The sequence below is a fragment of the Polyodon spathula genome, chromosome 19, assembly GCF_017654505.1.
Source record: "Polyodon spathula isolate WHYD16114869_AA chromosome 19, ASM1765450v1, whole genome shotgun sequence".
Taxonomy (NCBI): domain Eukaryota; kingdom Metazoa; phylum Chordata; class Actinopteri; order Acipenseriformes; family Polyodontidae; genus Polyodon; species Polyodon spathula.
The window spans coordinates 31,661,405-31,679,140 of NC_054552.1; the positions used below are offsets into that span (position 1 = coordinate 31,661,405).

Sequence of the window (17,736 nt, forward strand, 5' to 3'; positions counted from 1 at the left end):
ACTCTGTTTCTGCAGCTTACACGGCTTCTATTGACTGGGACACTTGAAGTGACACATTGCCGGGGCGCAGTGGAGACCCCTTTCACCAGCAATTGCCTTTTATTTAGTGGGATTTAAAATCTACTTCTAAGCTAATTAGGATAAGGGGATTAATCCTATTCCCAACCCGGAGAACACTTCATATTCCTCCTGAGACGGAGTGTTATCTCGTCAATAGAGCCCCTTTATCAATCTTTCGGGGGAAGGGGGGGGGGGGGGGGGGTATTAAAGGAGCATCTGATTGACCAAGGCCTTTATGCCAATTCATTTTGTGAATGGAAAATAAAATAGGGTAACACAGGAGGTACAAGTTGCTAAATTTGCACCAAATGGGCCTTCCACTGCACAGTATTCTTTATGTTAACAGCTCTATTTTACTGCGGAACACAAAAAATAATATATATATATATATATATATATATATATTATATATATATATATATATATATATATTTTTTTTTTTCTTTATTATTTATTGTATCCATAACTATTAAAGACTCAACAGTGGTGACTTCCAGTTCGAGGAGATTGAACAAGACTTCTAGTGAAAGCATTTCATTTTTTTTTGTTTATTAAGAAAGCTGTTAATGGGGTAGGTCATTATGACCCAGCTTTCCAGAACGTTTTCTCCCCTCTCGTTCGCACAAGTCCGTTACTGTTTTGGTCTTGTCCTTTTGATTCACATGAAGAGGTTTTTTTTTTTTCTGCCACAATGCTAGAAGTTCACTTCCTGTATTACAGGCTTTTGTTGGGTAGCGATGAAACACAAATTATTCATTTTAAAGAAATCATCAATGCAATATTCTCATCCAGATCAGCTCCTGTTTACTGGTTCTGGGACACAATATTAGGATTCTGTTGTCATCAGAAATCGCCTGTTTCTATGGATACCACCCAACCAAGCTTTCCTGTGTCACCCCACCATTAATCACAACAACGCTTCGAAAGAATAAAAACTAAATCTATGATAAGACCTTTTTTATTATTCAACATTTGACTGCCATTATTGGAAACTGAATAAACCTTGTATTTATTTTTAATCACTTTTAAAAAAGTATTATTATTTAAATGGTAACTTACCCTGTACATAAACCACTTCTAGTTCTGCTAGCTCAAGCAATCCATCACTTTCTTTTAATTTCACTCCAGTGTTGGACAAACACAGCCATTGAAGGAGCCTCACACTACTACCTGCTCATGGGGTGCCAGGATATGATTGGGCTGCAATAAAAAAGCAGGCCTGAAGAGTCCACATTTCACAGGAGCATACCACTGTAGCACAACCCAAACCCAGTTTAAAAACCAACCCTTTCAAAGGATTATCTGGACCTGTAAAACAATGAATCACAAGATCTAGAGCGCACAGTTCGTACTCTATACTGTATATGTCTTTGTCAATGCATTTAAAACAATACCTATACTGTACTCTTCTCTATATATTTTCATCTGGTACTGATACAATTTGAAAGCCTACGATAACGTACAGCACCACTTCATGTCAACACGCCACTGCGTAAAAAACATGCCACTCTTGTTAAAATGAACAGCTTATTTTAAAAAGTCTGTCTGAATGTAGCTGTAGATGAGAACAATGAAAAGTACAGTGTGTGTGTGTTTTTTTACTGAACCCACCAAATTAAAAGATGTGACAGGTGAAAACAAAAACCTGTGTGAGCTCCAGTTCTTAAAAGTCATCATGAATTAATGGGTGCTACTTGTGTTTCATTTGAATGCAGGTCATCTGTCTTTCTAATGCTTTCATATTCCACAACCAATAACCATTAGCAATGGAATAAAAATGGTTGAAGATGTAGGCGTCCTGATGTACAGCCACTTATCTTTTTAAAAGCTTTGAATCACTTGAATTGGCTTTCATTAAATGTAGCATGTAGCAGCATTTAATCACCCACATTGCATTAGGAGACACATCTTTTTCACTGTTAGCACATGAAATTCAGAATTAATAATCGCAGCCAGAAGCCCCTTAGTCACTGACAAAAAACGTAGCACTTGAGCTGTCAGTTTCCTTGACCTAATTGGCCTCTTTAGATGTACTGCATGTGTGCAAACGCTTCTGCTTTTGGCTATTTCGGGCTGACATATACCAGAGTATGTGGTGTGGTTAAACAAACAAAACCAAAAAAACCAAACAAACAAACATTCCACCGCTTCCAAAGCAGTTTTGTCAGAGAACTACTGTAGGGTAGCAGCGTCAGTCGCTAAAACAAAGATTGTGCCAAAACTGTTTATTTATTTATTTTAGTTACCAGGAGAAATGTAATTATTCTTCTTTTAACTTTCCAAGCAACAGGCACATTGTCAAAGTAACAGTGTAACCCAAACAGTAGTGTCAAACTCCAGCGGTCTCAGTGCAGCAGTAGAAGTCTGATCGATTCTGCTTCTTCGTTAAGGATTCTTGTGGGTCTAATACTAAGCTTGCTCTTAGCCCAGAACAGCAGGACCAGCATACGCAACACAGAAAGAGCCTGCCTTTCGGCAGCTTGCAATTACAGTATAACAGCTTGAGTTTTAGCAGTTGCATTTAAAGAGCTGTGTTTTATGTCTTTTCTAGTAAACGCTTGGTTTTATTTGATGTTTATTTTATTTTTTTCCTAGCCTCCATGGCAGTGTTTGTACCTCCACTGGTCTGGCATGATCAGCTGTTTCCTTATGGCTGGAGACTGCTCCTGTGCACCAGACAGCTGTGCACGGAGACTAGCCAGAATCCCGGTTGTGCCACAGTGATGCTTCTATTTCCCTTCTTCTCTCCTTATCAAAGGCAGCTGCTCGCTCCATCACCAGGGACACCGGCTGACCTATTTCTGAGAGCTGTCGAGAAATCTATCATCCGTCCAGGTGTTCTCAGATCCTGAACCAACTGCCGATGTTGGCAAACATCTTTCACAGTAGCAGAAATATCAACACACCAGTCCAGGTTTATTTGAAAATGCTGTACAATACTAGTACTGCCAAATAGAAAGCCAGACTTAAGAAAAAAAAAAAAAGAAAATCTCCTTGATGTAACCTAAAAAAAAAGGATGGTGAGTAAGTAGATTCAAGAAAATGCACAGAGTCCTTTTCTTCAATCAGTTGTTAGGTTTATTGAAATATGCAGGGAGTCTAGTCCCAGGTACAGGACAAACAGAAGACATTAAATACCCCTCGGTATAGATGGTTCACCTCCTCTTTCTTTGACATTTAACCAATAGCAAAGGTACAACACATTATTCTGTTACCATATACTATATGTATTTAATTTAGTGTGTCTGTGTGTGTAGACCAGTGTGACTACCATCTGAACTTAATGCATTCCTCTTCAGACCCCTGGTGCCCCAAAAGGTCCATACATCTAGTTTCTGTCATCTTCCTTGTTCATATTTCTCCATTTTGCTTGAGACTCTTTGAGTCCAGTGGCATTATCTCTTATTCTCCCTGAGAACCTTTGGGTCCAATGGCAGTCCTTGGTGGGCATTCCAAAAGTTTTAGAGCCTGGCCCCTTCTGGTCCACAGCATTGTTATCTTGTTAGCTTGCAGTCAATGCTGGGCAAGAAGCTTGTAGACGCAAGGGCTCTATCAGTTGTTAGCAGTACATGCAGTTTGAACCAAACAGTCTGCTATCTTCAATATTAGTCTCTTTTCAGAAACGAACACCAGTATAGCTCTGCCAGTCCACATGTGTAGCAAACTGCTAATCAATTCCATGTTTTCCAACACTCCTGTATTATGTTCTAAATGTTTACTGTGTTATACAGTGGTCAAAATCTTGCTAAGTGTTGTAGCCAAACATTTTAATCACAGACATGGTAAAAATATTGCAACAAAAAAAAAGGTCAAGCATAGTTAATGCATTTTAAAGGAAGCTAAACTGCTGCATAAATGTATCAGGGTAAACTTTTATGAGAGTCAATATCCTTGTTGTCTCACCAATAATATAATTTGTATCTGTTATCTTGCAGTAAAACAGTGCCACCTATAGACTGGCATTTACTGTGTTGTTCTCTGACAAAGACTGTACAGCGCTGTGTGTGTGTGTGTGTGTGTGTGTGTGTGTATATATATATATATATATATATATATATATACACACTTTCAATTCTGTGACAGTGTACCTTTACAGGCCAGTCAGTTGAGGTCACATTTATTTCACCTGCACTGTTATTTTACTTTCCAGTTGGAGTTGTGAACCCTGGAAGGACCGCTGGGTAAGGTGTTGGAGGAGGGAGGCGGGAGGGAGGGTAGCTTGCAAAGCCCTAATGCTGCTGACATTTGTCAGGGGAGCCTGTGACAGGATTAGGTCAGAGAGAAGTAATGAAAAGTACATCAGCACTGCAGTGGCATCAATCCTCAAGCCCTAATGACCCTTCGACATGACCAGCATCAGCATCGCAAAGCACAAACTAAGCGGTCTACAGCCTACATACGGCAGAATTCTAAAAAACAGCAACACTTTTCCAGTTTGTTTTGTATGATGTTGCTTTGGCAGTGGTGTGCAGATCCTCACCAGTTCCTCTGGTATGGTGTTGCTTTGGCATTTGCAGGCAGGTCCCCATCAGTTCCTAGATCAGAGGTGGCCAAAGTTGGCCATTCCTGGACTTTGTTCCAGCCCTGTACTAAATTGTTTAATTGAACCAGCACACTGGCATTTCCATCAGAGAGGTTACACATCTATCAAACTCACTCTGGCCATGTTCCTTCTCACACCTTCATGTTTAATATGCAGCACAGACAAAGGGGGGCAGCAGTGGGCATTACCATTGGGCAGCAATGCTGGCATCAACACAGTTTAATTTTCAACCATGCTAATTTAGTATTGAGGGCTGGGAGAAGCTTTTGCAATGCCCACCAAACCAGTTCCATCTTTTAGTTTACAAACTGCATCCTCTCTCTAGTTTCCACTGCTCCTTCCCTATGTTCTTTGTCAACAGCTGTACAAGACCAGGGGCGGCCCCTGTCTGCTAGCACTGTGTCAGAAGACTATCCCAGCAGCTTTCTGCAAGCCCTGGAAACATCTGGAGAGACAGCAAGCATATTCCAGGCAATGGTCTCACCAGAAAGCTGATAAGAGGGGGAATGGAGCACAAAAACATCCCCTACCTCTTCCAGCATTGTCTCTTTACCACTTACTAAATCCCACCTGGACCCATAACAGTATAGTTATTGGTAGCATTTATTATTGGTGTTATTAACCTGTTAGTTACGGCAGTGGATCTGTGCAGGCAGGGTCTATTTATCTATTCATCAATATGTTTATCACGAATTATAAAGTACTACTGTATATCCATTTAATGGATGGTCCCCTCTGTCTATACTTTACATTGCCCGTCATTCCCAAGTAATAGATATTCGAGCACAGTGCGGGGGTACAGAGTACTGACTGCTGAGTTCACTGGTGATCACACATCGTACTTGAATGGCGATATGGAGCGGATGAGAAATTGCTGCTGCACGGTGTTCCATCAGGCTTAAAAACAGCACGCTGCTGCGCCAAGAAGAAAGGGGGGTGTATTGGTCTGTTGGCAGCGGTTCAGGCGTCTCCAGTGGACACCTAAAGCGGGACTTGGCTCGGTGTAACACACACACACACTGGAACATTCACACAAGATGGCGATGGACTGGAGAGAGGGTTCTCCTATAACTGTTACTTTGAAAAAAAAATCTATATAAATTACAAAAAACATCCTTGCGCTTTTTTTGTTGTTGCTGGTAATCAAAGGGTTTACATGGCGCTGGACGGTCTCTGCTTTCTCTGCCTCGCTTCGCTGACCCTCGCTGCTCTTCTAACCTCTCAAGGTAACGGGGATATTTCTGAATTTCAGGTTTATGGGTTGCTGTGTGTGATGCACGACAGTCGTTCTGTTGCTGGGATAGTCACCCCCCTTTGGGTCCCTGTCAGTGCTCCTTGTAATGCTGGGGTTGTTTTGCAGGGGGCTGTGCAATATTGCTTAACGCTGACGTTTTCTCTCTGCTTGTTACTTGTTGCAAAACATAATGAGAGTTGTGTGTGCAAACTTACTATTTCAGTTAAGATTCCTCTTGTATGCCAGTTGGCATTGCGCTGTGACACATGTTTTTGGTCTGTGAAAGTCAGCAAACCATATGTTTGGAATTCAGTTATGCGTTTTTCTGTTTTGGGAACCTAGTTTTCAGAACGTGTTTGTACAGTTTAATTTTTTTTTTTTAAGTAAATTACACTGAACGCTTATTGTTATGCATTTTGACCTTGTGATTATAATTGATTTCTTTTTCTTCTTATTATTATTATGTATTTGATTCAAATCCTTGAACGCATTAAGTTATCCTGTAGGATTTTGTACTTAAAATAGCTCATTCTAGCTGCATGTTCCTATTCAACGTTGCAAATTAGCAACGCAGAAAAGTGTTACAAAATAATATAGTCCCGTCCCGTTCCCCCTCCGCCAGGTGTAGCTTGTTCTTCTGAGACTGTAAAACGGTGTCAGGATAATAATGTGAGATTTCGAAGTCTGTGCCAAGTGTATGCCATGTGCTCGGTGTTTTTCTATCGAGCAGAAAGGGGTGTGTTTGCTGCTGCTGCTGCTGCTTTCTCCAGCGCTGTTTGTGTTGTGGAGTAACGGAGTGCCAGGGAGGACCCAGCCAGCCAGTCGACAGACCTGGAGGGACGGAGGGGGAACGAACCAGCCTGCACATTGCATGAGAAAGACAAGCGAGCAGGACCAGAATAGCGATCCTTTAATGTTTTTATATAGTTGTATATTACTTATCCTGTAATTGAGGGTTCATCGTCTGCATGTCCTGTAAGTTTTATATTTGACCAGGGAAGCTAGGTTACTGGTACAGTACCATGTTTCCTGTTGAGAAGCTTTTCCAAGAAATAAGTGCGGTATCCAGGGTTTGTGTCAATTCTTGCTTTTCTCTACCAATTCCTTTTAAAATCAATTCCCAGTCTTAATTTCAATTTCTTCAAAGGAATTGGAATTGCTGTTTTAGAGACAGTAAAGCCAATGTAATTAACTTACAGTGACTTCGATGCAAGTCATTTTGTTGTGACTGTGAGAAGCTCATTTGAACTACTTGTAAATTTGATCAGAATACTGCTAATTGCAAGATTGATCAGAATATTGTTAATTGCAAGTTTGATCAGTGGTGTGATGGAATTGGTTGGGAATGGGAACTGACCCAGCCCTGGCAGTATCCACACTAAACGCTACATTCTATCAGTTTTCACTTGGTGACCCACTTTTTTTTTTCATCCCATTGGTATCAGCATGAAATGAATAGCACAGCTACACAGGATTGAATTCTGCTGCTCCCAATACCTTAAAACCACAGCTGATGTTCTGTTAAACAAACATAGATAGATATTATATTTATATTATACTGTGTGTATGTATATGTGTGTGTGTGTGTGTGTGTGTGTGTGTGTGTGTGTGTGTGTGTGTATATATATATAATGTAATATAACACACACATTTAGCGTCAATAAAAGGAATTTATACATGTCTTTGTGACAGTGTTTTTCATTTTAAACATCAGTAATAAACTGCAGTACACATGTTTGAAGTGTATGAAATCAAATTAAATATGTTATTTGCCATTTAACAATTCATTGTGCAAAGCTGGTACTCCTCAATTTTTACATTTTTTCTACTACATCTAATACTGATTATATATAATATATATTATAATCTAGCTTGCTAAAGCAGGATAAATCACTTCTTTTTACTCTGCTGTATTCTGTATTAAACCTGCATGGATCAACTGTGTTTACTCACTTAGATAACCAAAGATTAGTTCCTAACATAAATCGAACGAGCAACAGGTCGAATTGATAATCTGCATTCAGAGTGTACAGGCAAAAAATAGACATTATGCAACCTGGAATTGGACCCACCCAGCAAATAAATATGGCTTGAACTCTGCGTGTTTTGTTTCATGGGACACGGAGTAAAAGGTAGTGAGCTACTGCTGCAGAACTCCACATTCAAGAGTGGCACTGATGGGCTGCAGCCTCCTTGGGACTGTGCATCTCATTGCAGAGGAGGGAGTTACAAACCCACAATGCAAGAATGCAAGGCACCGTGATATCGCCATTACCTAATGACCCTCTCTTTTCCCTGTCAGTACTCCATTAACCCAATCAGACCTCAGTACTGTGCTGCAGAAGTACAGAACAATGTTCTTTAATGCATAATGGCTTTATTCAGCCCAGCCTATTTATCAATTGTTTTATTGCCTAATAATCCCAGGAGTGAACGTTTATCACCACTTTTGTACAGCCCTGCATGCCATATTCATGAGTGCATTTTTGTAAAGGAGATATTGAAATGTCCTGGTGGATTTGAAGCTCGTACTGTACCTGACGAGTGTTTGTCTTGCTGACGAGTCTAAGTGTTCCCCTGATATTTTATCAGCTGAAGTGGAAATGGGAATGGATTGGAAGTGGAGCTAATTTCATGTAAAATGCACACAGGATTTTCTTGCACTAAACGGTACACGACTGGTGCTTGATTCACTCGTAACCCCTGCCTCCCCCACCTTGCTGCAAGAGAGCTTCTTTCTCAGGTGGCAATTCTGATGGCTATTATAAGAGCCAGTAAAAACGCTGGGACTCTTCCTGGACTCTCAGAAGGGTGTTTGGAAAGTGTTGGCCAGGCATTGTAAAGAGAATGCAGCTGAGCTTTGTTCAAAGGAACAGATCCAGGAACGGGGGTGGGGGTGGGGGCAGTTTTGCATGCCATTCAAAACAAAGGGCTTGTTTTCCATCTGAAAGATCAAATGAAACGCTTGTCATTCAGGGAATTCGTTCACATCTAGCTCAGATGGCTCGGAACTTTGACATGCTTCCTGGACATCACAGTATTTTATTATATTATTTTAATTTGCTTGTGTTTTGTTTAGCCCACGATTGTTTTCCTGATCGCTATCCACATGCTTTTGCAGTAGAGTGAGCCTTTATGCTTTGGAGAAGGGAGTCAGCGCCTGCTTGCTGGGGGAGCAACAAAATGCCACTGTTGCTATTGAGCTGTTTGTCACATGGCTCCCACTGTTCTTCTCATGACTGTTTACTGGAGAAAGTCACATGCAGGCAGATTCATCCAGCCTATTGACTCTCTGAATGCTCAACCTTTGCATTCATCATTATCTGTGTGTTTCTAGCACTGGATGTGTTGCAAAACCCAGGTTAGAAACGTAACCCTGCACCCAGTCCTGGGTTTCTGAAATCCCCTTGTTCAGGTTTACTATTGAAATCAGCAGGTGAAATCTGCACAGGACTGATTGCACTTGTCAGAGACTGAACGGGTCTACTGAGGGCTGTTCATTTTTGTGTACTATTCACACTACCTATGTAACGAGCAGTCGTCACATTTTAAACACCGTAGATCGTGACAATCACATGGTTTCAATGCATGTTGATCTCTTGTTATTTAGGAGCTGTGGGCGTTCTTCTGGTAGAAATCATGCCCTCACCCCCGCCCACTGCTAAATGGATTGTGCGGCTCTCTAATGGGTTGTCTACACAGTTAATTATGGAAAGACACTTGAAATGCTGTAATTATGTTAATTGCATTATGTAAATTAATGAGCTGTTCACTTAAAATTGATTAGCATCATCCCAGATGTGAGTGGAACATTGACGTCAATCCCAGCTCTTCTTTATCTTTTATTTTGACCTTGCAGTTGCAGTAAGCGTGACTGTGATTGCATTTAAATCCCAAGTCATTTATACAGTATGATGAATGCCTGGACAGAAGATCCAGGCCTGTTTGCAGTAGCCTTTAACCTCGTATAGCCTGCATCCAGTAAGCCAAAAAAGATATTGCTGATATGTAATGTATTAACTGAGAGCTGAAACAAATATAACGTTCAACTGTATGGCATATCTCTTTAATTCTAATTTGTCAGGAGTTCAGGATTTAATTTGCCTCCTGTCCGGAGGTACAGTACAGTATGCTTTTAAAATAATATATTCAGTTAGACTTTGAATAATATCTGTATTTTGAAAGGCTTTTAGAGCATTGAAAAGCCCTTGTTTGTCCCAGAGCGTCCCTAGTACACTGCACTACAGTGCTGCTATCAGTTTTGTGCATGTAGTTTGCTGTCTAGTTTAGTTGATTTCATCTCTATTCCCCTTTATACAGTGTGTCTGCTTGCTGTGGGTTGGGTCTGGCATGTTCCAAGCAGATAAACTACTAAAGGAGATATCTAAAGAATGAGTGTTCGTGAGCAGATCCTGCTGCACAGCACATGCTATTTGTGGAGGATGTTTATGAATCAGATATGGCTGTCGACAATATTTTCAATGGGGTGCGACATACTTGCACCAGGGTGACGCTGCAGAGTGTAAGCATAGAGGGGAAGCCAAAACTGAATCGGAGAGCTGCTATTTGTGATCATTGCAGTGTGATAAATAAAACTGTTGTGAATCTTGCTGCTTCAGTGCTGAGCCCCATTGCTGTCCTGTTTCATTCTCTTCTGCAGCACCACCTGGCCTTGAGCAGCAGGGGGGTGGTGGGGGAGGATTTAAAGTTGCAGTTAAACCTCTGCAGTCCTAAAGCTTTTATTCTTTGGGATTCATTTAAAATTGAAATGCATAAATGGGAGGAAAAAACAATACTGTATCTTGCCTTTGTTGTGGGGCTCTCCTGTATTCCTAGACAGCATTGTTATAGCAGTAGCTGGTTTTGTAATACTCCTTCCTCACTTAAGCAGCAGAGTGGATGGGGTGCTCTTGTTAACACTACAATAAGGCTTGGAATGCTGAAACGATAAACAATGTTAACTTAGTGTGTTACCAGATATTTAACCCAGACTGTATAGTTGTTGAATTTTGCATGGACTTTCAATTGTTTTCCCCCAAAAGTTTATCTTCATGCTGTCTAAATCACTGTAATTGAATAGCTTTCAGTACAGTGTGTGAAATTTGAACAAAACAAAAAATAAAGATGACTTTAAATACCAAATCAAGTGTACTTTTCCATTGAAAATGTGTATGGCAGTTTGAAGGGTAACCCACTGTTTAAACAAAGGGGTTTCAAGTTGAATCTATTATTATATTTAGTCACAGCCTTGCTGTTACGAAACTGCTGTATAATGATCTAGTCCACACAGAAATCCACGCCACATGTTTCGTGGAAGACCTCTCCCTACCTGAATGCTAGAATGCTGTGTGTGTGTTCCATTCCTCCAGAGATGCACACGGCATGGAATCTACCATTTCTTCTGAAGTGCTGTGTTTGTTCAGTAGGATATATCACAGGATCTTTCATTGGGGGGGAAAGTGAATTTCCTCAATGTTTACAGTGAGGTTTGGTGTCAGGTGGGTAGGAACCCAAGAGAAGCAGAATGCAGGTTTGTGCATGTCAGAATCTGTCCAGTACATACTGTATGATTGGGGAATCAAGGTCATTTTAAAGTTCTCACTGGCTGCTTCTTGGGTTTCTGACTGATGGATTGATGTGGAGTGCCATGTTAAATTATTGATTCGGTGGTTTGCCTTCAAGCTGATAATGTCATGGAAGGTAAACGGACGGAATATACATTTGGCACGTGAAAGAAACATTTAGCATTCATTTGTTAAACAATCACATTCTTTCCATTCCCAGAGAACTGACTGGTGTGTCACATGGTTCTAGTTGCCAGAAAAGCGTTGGGCGAGGTGCAGCACAGTGCAGGATTAACCCTTGTATTGCTGCTGGTTCAGTTTGAATGCACACGGAAGGCAGAATCCTATTCTGCACCAGCGCTGTTCCATTTTGATATCATGTTTCATTTTCTATATATCCATGGATGTACTGTGCATGGTGAGCTGTGTTTATTGATGCAAACATCCATTATTCCCGAGGTGTGTCTGAACCCAGGTCTCTGGATCTGAAAAGTTACTTCATTACCCCACTCTTTCACCTCCCTCGCAGAATTATTGTACAGTTACAGGACAATGTCTCCTGTCAGCCAGACAGCCAGAAGTGAAATATTTAATATCCACAAGCAGACCGTGCTCAATATCTCATCCAAAAGACATCAATGAATTAAAATGAGTGTTGACCAGAATAGACAGAGTTAAGAATAGACTAGAGTCATGTGAAATGACCAGCAGGGGTCATTGAAATCTGGGTATTGAAAGTTTTGCTAGGAGTGCTATGGAATATTAATAAAGGCATTATTTTAATGATTCCTTACTCTAAGTACAGCGTGTGCTGACACTGCCAGCATAAGCAGCCCTGCCCTGTTATCAAGTTTACAGTCCTGAGTGCGTGGCAGTCTGAGATCAGGCACTATATAATGAACACACAGTAGCATCTTCACCCTGGAATATTGCATACTGTCTTCTCAATTTGGTCTTGAGTCAAGCCTGCACCAGCCAATGAATTCATTCCATTCTTGTGAACCATTTCAGTATTCTTGAACACATTTTATATATATATATATATATATATAATAGTGTGTGTGTGTGTGTGTGTGTAGTGTGGCACGCAGTACAAGGTGGAGGCAGCCTTGCGTTTCTGCCTGCAGTCAGTGCTATAGCAGTTCATTCTCAATTCCAGTATATGATGTAAAAAAGAGTTGAGCGATTTTGTTTAATTTCGAAAACGTTTAAACAGTCGTCTGTCTGCTGGACTGGAGATTACAGGAGTTTTTAACAAGCATCTGAACAAGAGGCAGCAAAACCAACAGGAATAACAACTGGAAAGTACAGTTTTTGCTTCGTAAAAGAATGGTTTGTATTTGTGTATGAGCCGAGACCCGCATCATGATTCCAGGTAGAGGAACCTGTTGATTTTATAGCTGCCTGTTTCCCCGCCTGCTTGTAGCCACTGCACTGAAGGGAGCTTTCTCGAAGGGTTTGCTGTTATGTCCGTGTGTGTCATGTCTGTTTATTATTGCCTTTTATTACAACAGATGCTTCATCACAGAATCCTATTTAGCCATTCACTTGGAGTCCGCTGGAGCTCTCCATGTGCTTTATCTCCATTTGGATGACCCTTAAATACTGTTAACCCTTCATTCAGCTTGTTATCGGCTCATACAAGCTGCTTTTGTGAGCTGCCTGAAAAGCCGCAGGTGTGTCCATTGTGAGTTTTGGGGCTGAATTTTGCTGTTTCCTGAGACGGACAAAAGCTGCACTGCTTGGGTCCTTTCAATCTGAAATTACTGGATCAATAAGACCCTCTTCCCTGCCCACCCCATTTAGAAACGTGTGGAGAGCGAAAAAGACCAATAGAACATAATAAAAGGCTAGAAGCTGTTAATTTGCCAAGGTCAGAATCAAATATAAACTTCCATTCAAATCTTAGTCAAACGTTAACTGGTGAAAGCGAAGAGCAGGGTTAATTGTATGCCAGGTTCTTCTGTAGTGAAACATGTGGCGGTCTTGTAAGAACATTGATTTTGATTAAAAGTGCCATGTAGGAAACTGCTGATTTTGGCAAATTATGTATATATGCTGGAGTCTCCCACTAGGAAACGGCTGCACTTATCGAAGGTAACTTTTGGAAAATCAGTTGGCCATAGTGTACTGTTTGTAATGACCGATGTCCTTTTACAGAACAGTGCATAAATTGTTTAGATTCAGTTATTCTGTTGTGCAAGTAGCCCTTGTCGGAATGAATCGGTCCCTATTCCTGCAGAACGTGAAATGACACAGTCCGCTCACGGTACAGGACTGTTTCTTTTGTAAGGTTAGATTTCTTCTTAAAAATAATAAGCCAGTTTTCATCAGGTAGTTTCAATCAAAAGAGTTTATGCAGGAACAAAGTAAATTAGGAACAAAGTAAAACAGTTCTGTAAGCACACTTCCAGATCTCAGGTGGTATTCGAACGCCCAAACAATAGTGACAGCCATTGATATACTGGGCAGGTTCCATCCCACAGGATGTGGGGTTCCACCTAAAAGAGGTGTGGCCTAATAATTCACACCAATAGCAGAGCCGACCCCCTTTGATAGGAGGTGGACTTACATGGTTCTGTTGTGTTATTCAAGCAGAAGTTTGTGGTTTGCACATATAATCAAATAGCTTTCTTATCAGACAGGCTTGTGGTTTTTCAATAGAAACGTTACAATAGAGATTGCTGATGAAATAGTAACATAGAAACAAAGATGGGATCTAAGGTTCTTTCAGCTCATCTTGGTCTCTTATTTAAACAGCGTGGGTGTAAAGTGTGTGTGTGCAGTAGTGCATGGTCCACAGGTTTGGGTTGGTTAAGCGGGAGTTCGAAAAGCCTTACAGTAAACACAGTGTTCGGAGACAGACTTTCAATGATTTCTCACTCCTTTACCATTTAAGCAAGTGTTGTATAATGGAAAGGACCGAACTGCTGATGAAACAATAAGAGCTTGTGCATTTTAACCCGGACAGGACCATGTGTACACCGCCCCTCACAGGGGGCGTGTATCAGAAAAAGCCTACGAGTTCCATTTCTATAGTGTGTTATTATTTCTTACACCTTCAGAGAGCCTGTTTATGGTCTACAGTAGTAAGTGCTTTAGAAATGGCATGTGCGTTTGCAGGCTGCCCAATCAGCAGTTTACAGAGATGTGCAAACTGGTCTGGAGAAACAGTGTGTTTCTATTGCAGCTCGCCGGTGTTTTGTGTAAGAGTCCACTCGCTGAGAGTGCAGCACTCGCTGTACCTGAATGGAAATAGTAATGATCCCGTCCTGGCTGAGATCCCCAGAAGGCGTTGGTACGGATATGAGCGGCACTGATAAATTGTGCTTCAGTTTACAGTAGGAGATGGCACCACAAATGCAGTTCTGCCAAACTCGGTTTTGTTTGGGCATGCTGTTTCAGTACATGTGATGGTATTGTAGGCTATAGGCGTGTCTGAAATTACATTCGGTTTTCCGTGCATGTTTGTATGAGGTTCAAATCCATGCGCTGTAGGTGGAAGTCAGGATGAACATCATTTTAAGATGGTATTCTTACAAACTGCCCTTTTTTAATAACCAGATGTAAGTTACCTAGTGTATTGTTTTTAAGTGACTACACTGTGATTTGCTGTGAGAGGAATAGTAAATGCATTGCATGTTACTGTAGTTTTAAAGGTTGCAGTAAGCATATTGTTCAGCATCTACAAATTTAAATGACCCTACCAAATTTTGGGGAAAATTTAAAAAAAAAAAAAAAAAAAAAAAAAAAAAACTGTATAGGGCTTTTCAAGTCATTTTCAGTTCCACAAAAAAAGTGGACAAAGAATACATTGTAACTGTGTTTCATAAGATCTTCAGCTCGGCTGAGTATGCATTTGATGATAAATATATATTGTCTGATTTTATGACCCAGATTCTAAAGCAAAAATAGAAAATATCACAAACTTCCAAAATTCTATTCTGGGTCATTGACAGTAAAGGAATGTTAATAAAAATAGAAAAACAATCGCCTGGCCCTGTTGACTTTACTAGATCCTAAAGTATGAAGATGATGTAATACTGTATGTTTTGTGTAGCTTTATATTTTCAGTTTGACTTTGGTTACCACTGGAATCCCAGTGGCCCGTAAAGCAGCACTTGTTTGGGTGAAGGGAGGTGGAGTTTTAAGAAAACCCGGTTATGTTTTTGTTTGCATTTCCCAGCCCTGGTATACGAGACAGAGAGATCATGAGACCGGTGCTTAATTTACGGCTCTAATAAGAAGTAATCCAGCCGTGGCTCACAGCTGCCCCCCCCCCCCCCCCCCCCCCCCCCCCCCCCCCCCCCCATCTAATTTAAACTAAATACAACACGCAGCATTTTAGACTCATCTGATGTGACATACATATTAAAAAAAAGGTTTAAAATAGCATATCAGATACAGTAGACGCTTGGAGCAGTTCACAGGAATTATGAACTAATTCTTCAACCAGCAATATCCACAACTGTGTGACCAGATGCTGCCATAAAACTGTTTTAGCCAAGACCAGATTTCTCCTTCTGAATGGGGGGGGGGGGGGGGGGGGGGGGATAAACGTTCTTTGTGGTGTTTGATGAAAATGCGAAAATGTATTATTTTTCACACACTTCAGCATTATTGGGTAGTGTCAGTGGCAATTTACGTGGAAAACTTCATTTGGCAGCTGTTTTAAGTGCTCCTGATTCCTAACAAGATAGTCTGTTACAATGAAATAATTTGTCTAGACTTTTCTAGTGCGGCTTGGAAATTCTTATGGAAACACTGTGTTATATTTCAGGGTCATTTCAGTCCACTATAGTCGGGTGGGCATCTGAAAGGATGGACCAAATAAGTAGTTAATTTCAGAACCGCTTGCCTCAAAACCCAATTGAGGATGCGAGTCTGAGGAACAACTATGAGTAAGACTGTAAGTAAATCCAGAAAACGTTTGTCTTATTGACGCACTGCATGTTACACTGCGTTAGGAACCTGGCAGCCGGTTTAGTTTGCTTCTGTCTGGTAAGTGATTGACCAGCTGCATCATAGATATTAGCCTGACACCATTAGTGCAGAAGGTATGACTGAGCGTTCAAAGTTGTGCATTCCGTTCAGGCTTGCTGGTGCTGCACAACACCCCTCGCTCTTTGTCAGTCAGGTGATATTGGAGCTCTGTTGGGTTTCTGATGAAAGTTGCTGATGTTTTTATCAGGGGCAGATTTATGGGTTCCTCCAAGCCCACATGCATCCTGCCATTTGAAAGATGCCAAGCAGCCCCACATGCAGTGAACTCAGCTGACTTCACGGCATTCCTCCTAGTAGTGATTGTGAGAAGAAGGAATTGAGCACCTCATCTTAAAATACATTTGAGAGTGACTCACGAGAAAACTGACAATTTGGATGACCAGATCCAACCTGTCAGCACATTTTTAAACCGGTTTCATGCACCTCTTTGCAAAGATAAGAAAGTTGGTGTTTTTAATTTGTGGAACACTTGTACCTTAAAGGGTTAATGGAATAAGAAATTGAGAAATGGGAAATCGCCATGTGGCCATCAAAAGCTGACCGAGACTAGAAAAATACAAAACAAAAAGAAAAAAGCAGCACTGTTAAATATTTTCTGGTAATGTTTTATGAAGAAGTGGAACCGTACACCTCATTTCTGACAAACAGTAGCTGCTCAGCACCATGAGATGCACACCATTAAGCTTTGCTGCTCATGGATACAGTACATCAATGTCCTCTGTCTGAGGCAGGGTTTCCCTGACCTTTTGCTTTTTGATCTGTTTCTGGTTGGTTCCCCTCATTTGTCTGGAGCCCATATCTTTTTGGCTGTTGCATTGACTCCCATTAAGTGTAGATTTACTATTCTGAACTCCCTCATGGTATTGGATTGCGACAACGCTTCCATGCTTCTGCATTCAGTAGTTCGGTAGCTGTTGTTGCGAGGACATTGAGCCCCCCGAGTTTTTAGATATCTGTCCTGTAAACGCACTCGAAGAACAGAAAGCAGCTGAGGAACGTCATGATGGATCATACCATTTCTTTAACACAGGCAGCTCTTCTTGACCTGTCCTGGTTTAACAGGTACAATTATATAATGAACTGCTTCATGGTCTAGAGGGAGGTTTAATTGGTTCAATTAAACAATTTAGAACAGGGTTGGGACAAGAACAGGAGTGCAAGGGACGACTTTAGCCACCGCTGTTCAACAGAGCACGTTGGGTTATAGATTTTCAGTTGTACATGGTGGGCTTATTACAGCACAGCTCTCACACTGTATCTTCAAACACATTTTAGTAAAACAACAAAATGTGGCTCTTCAGCGTCTATATTTAGTATTTTCAGTATCAGCC

At 41.0% G+C, this 17,736-nt stretch overlaps 1 protein-coding gene across 3 annotated transcripts in view; it reads left to right on the forward strand.

Annotated features, from left to right (window-relative positions):
- The first annotated feature begins 5,635 nt into the window (after positions 1–5,635).
- The window catches only part of LOC121294695 (immunoglobulin superfamily DCC subclass member 4-like), a 49,983-nt gene continuing 37,882 nt past the window's right edge, over positions 5,636–17,736 (forward strand). For all 3 annotated transcript variants that reach the window (XR_005946814.1, XM_041218694.1, XM_041218695.1), the window contains exon 1: positions 5,636–5,829. Coding sequence is in view for 2 of the 3 variants with exons in the window: in XM_041218694.1 (XP_041074628.1) it covers positions 5,760–5,829 (70 nt within the window). In the remaining variant the exon portion in view is untranslated. The remainder of the gene's footprint in view (positions 5,830–17,736) is intronic.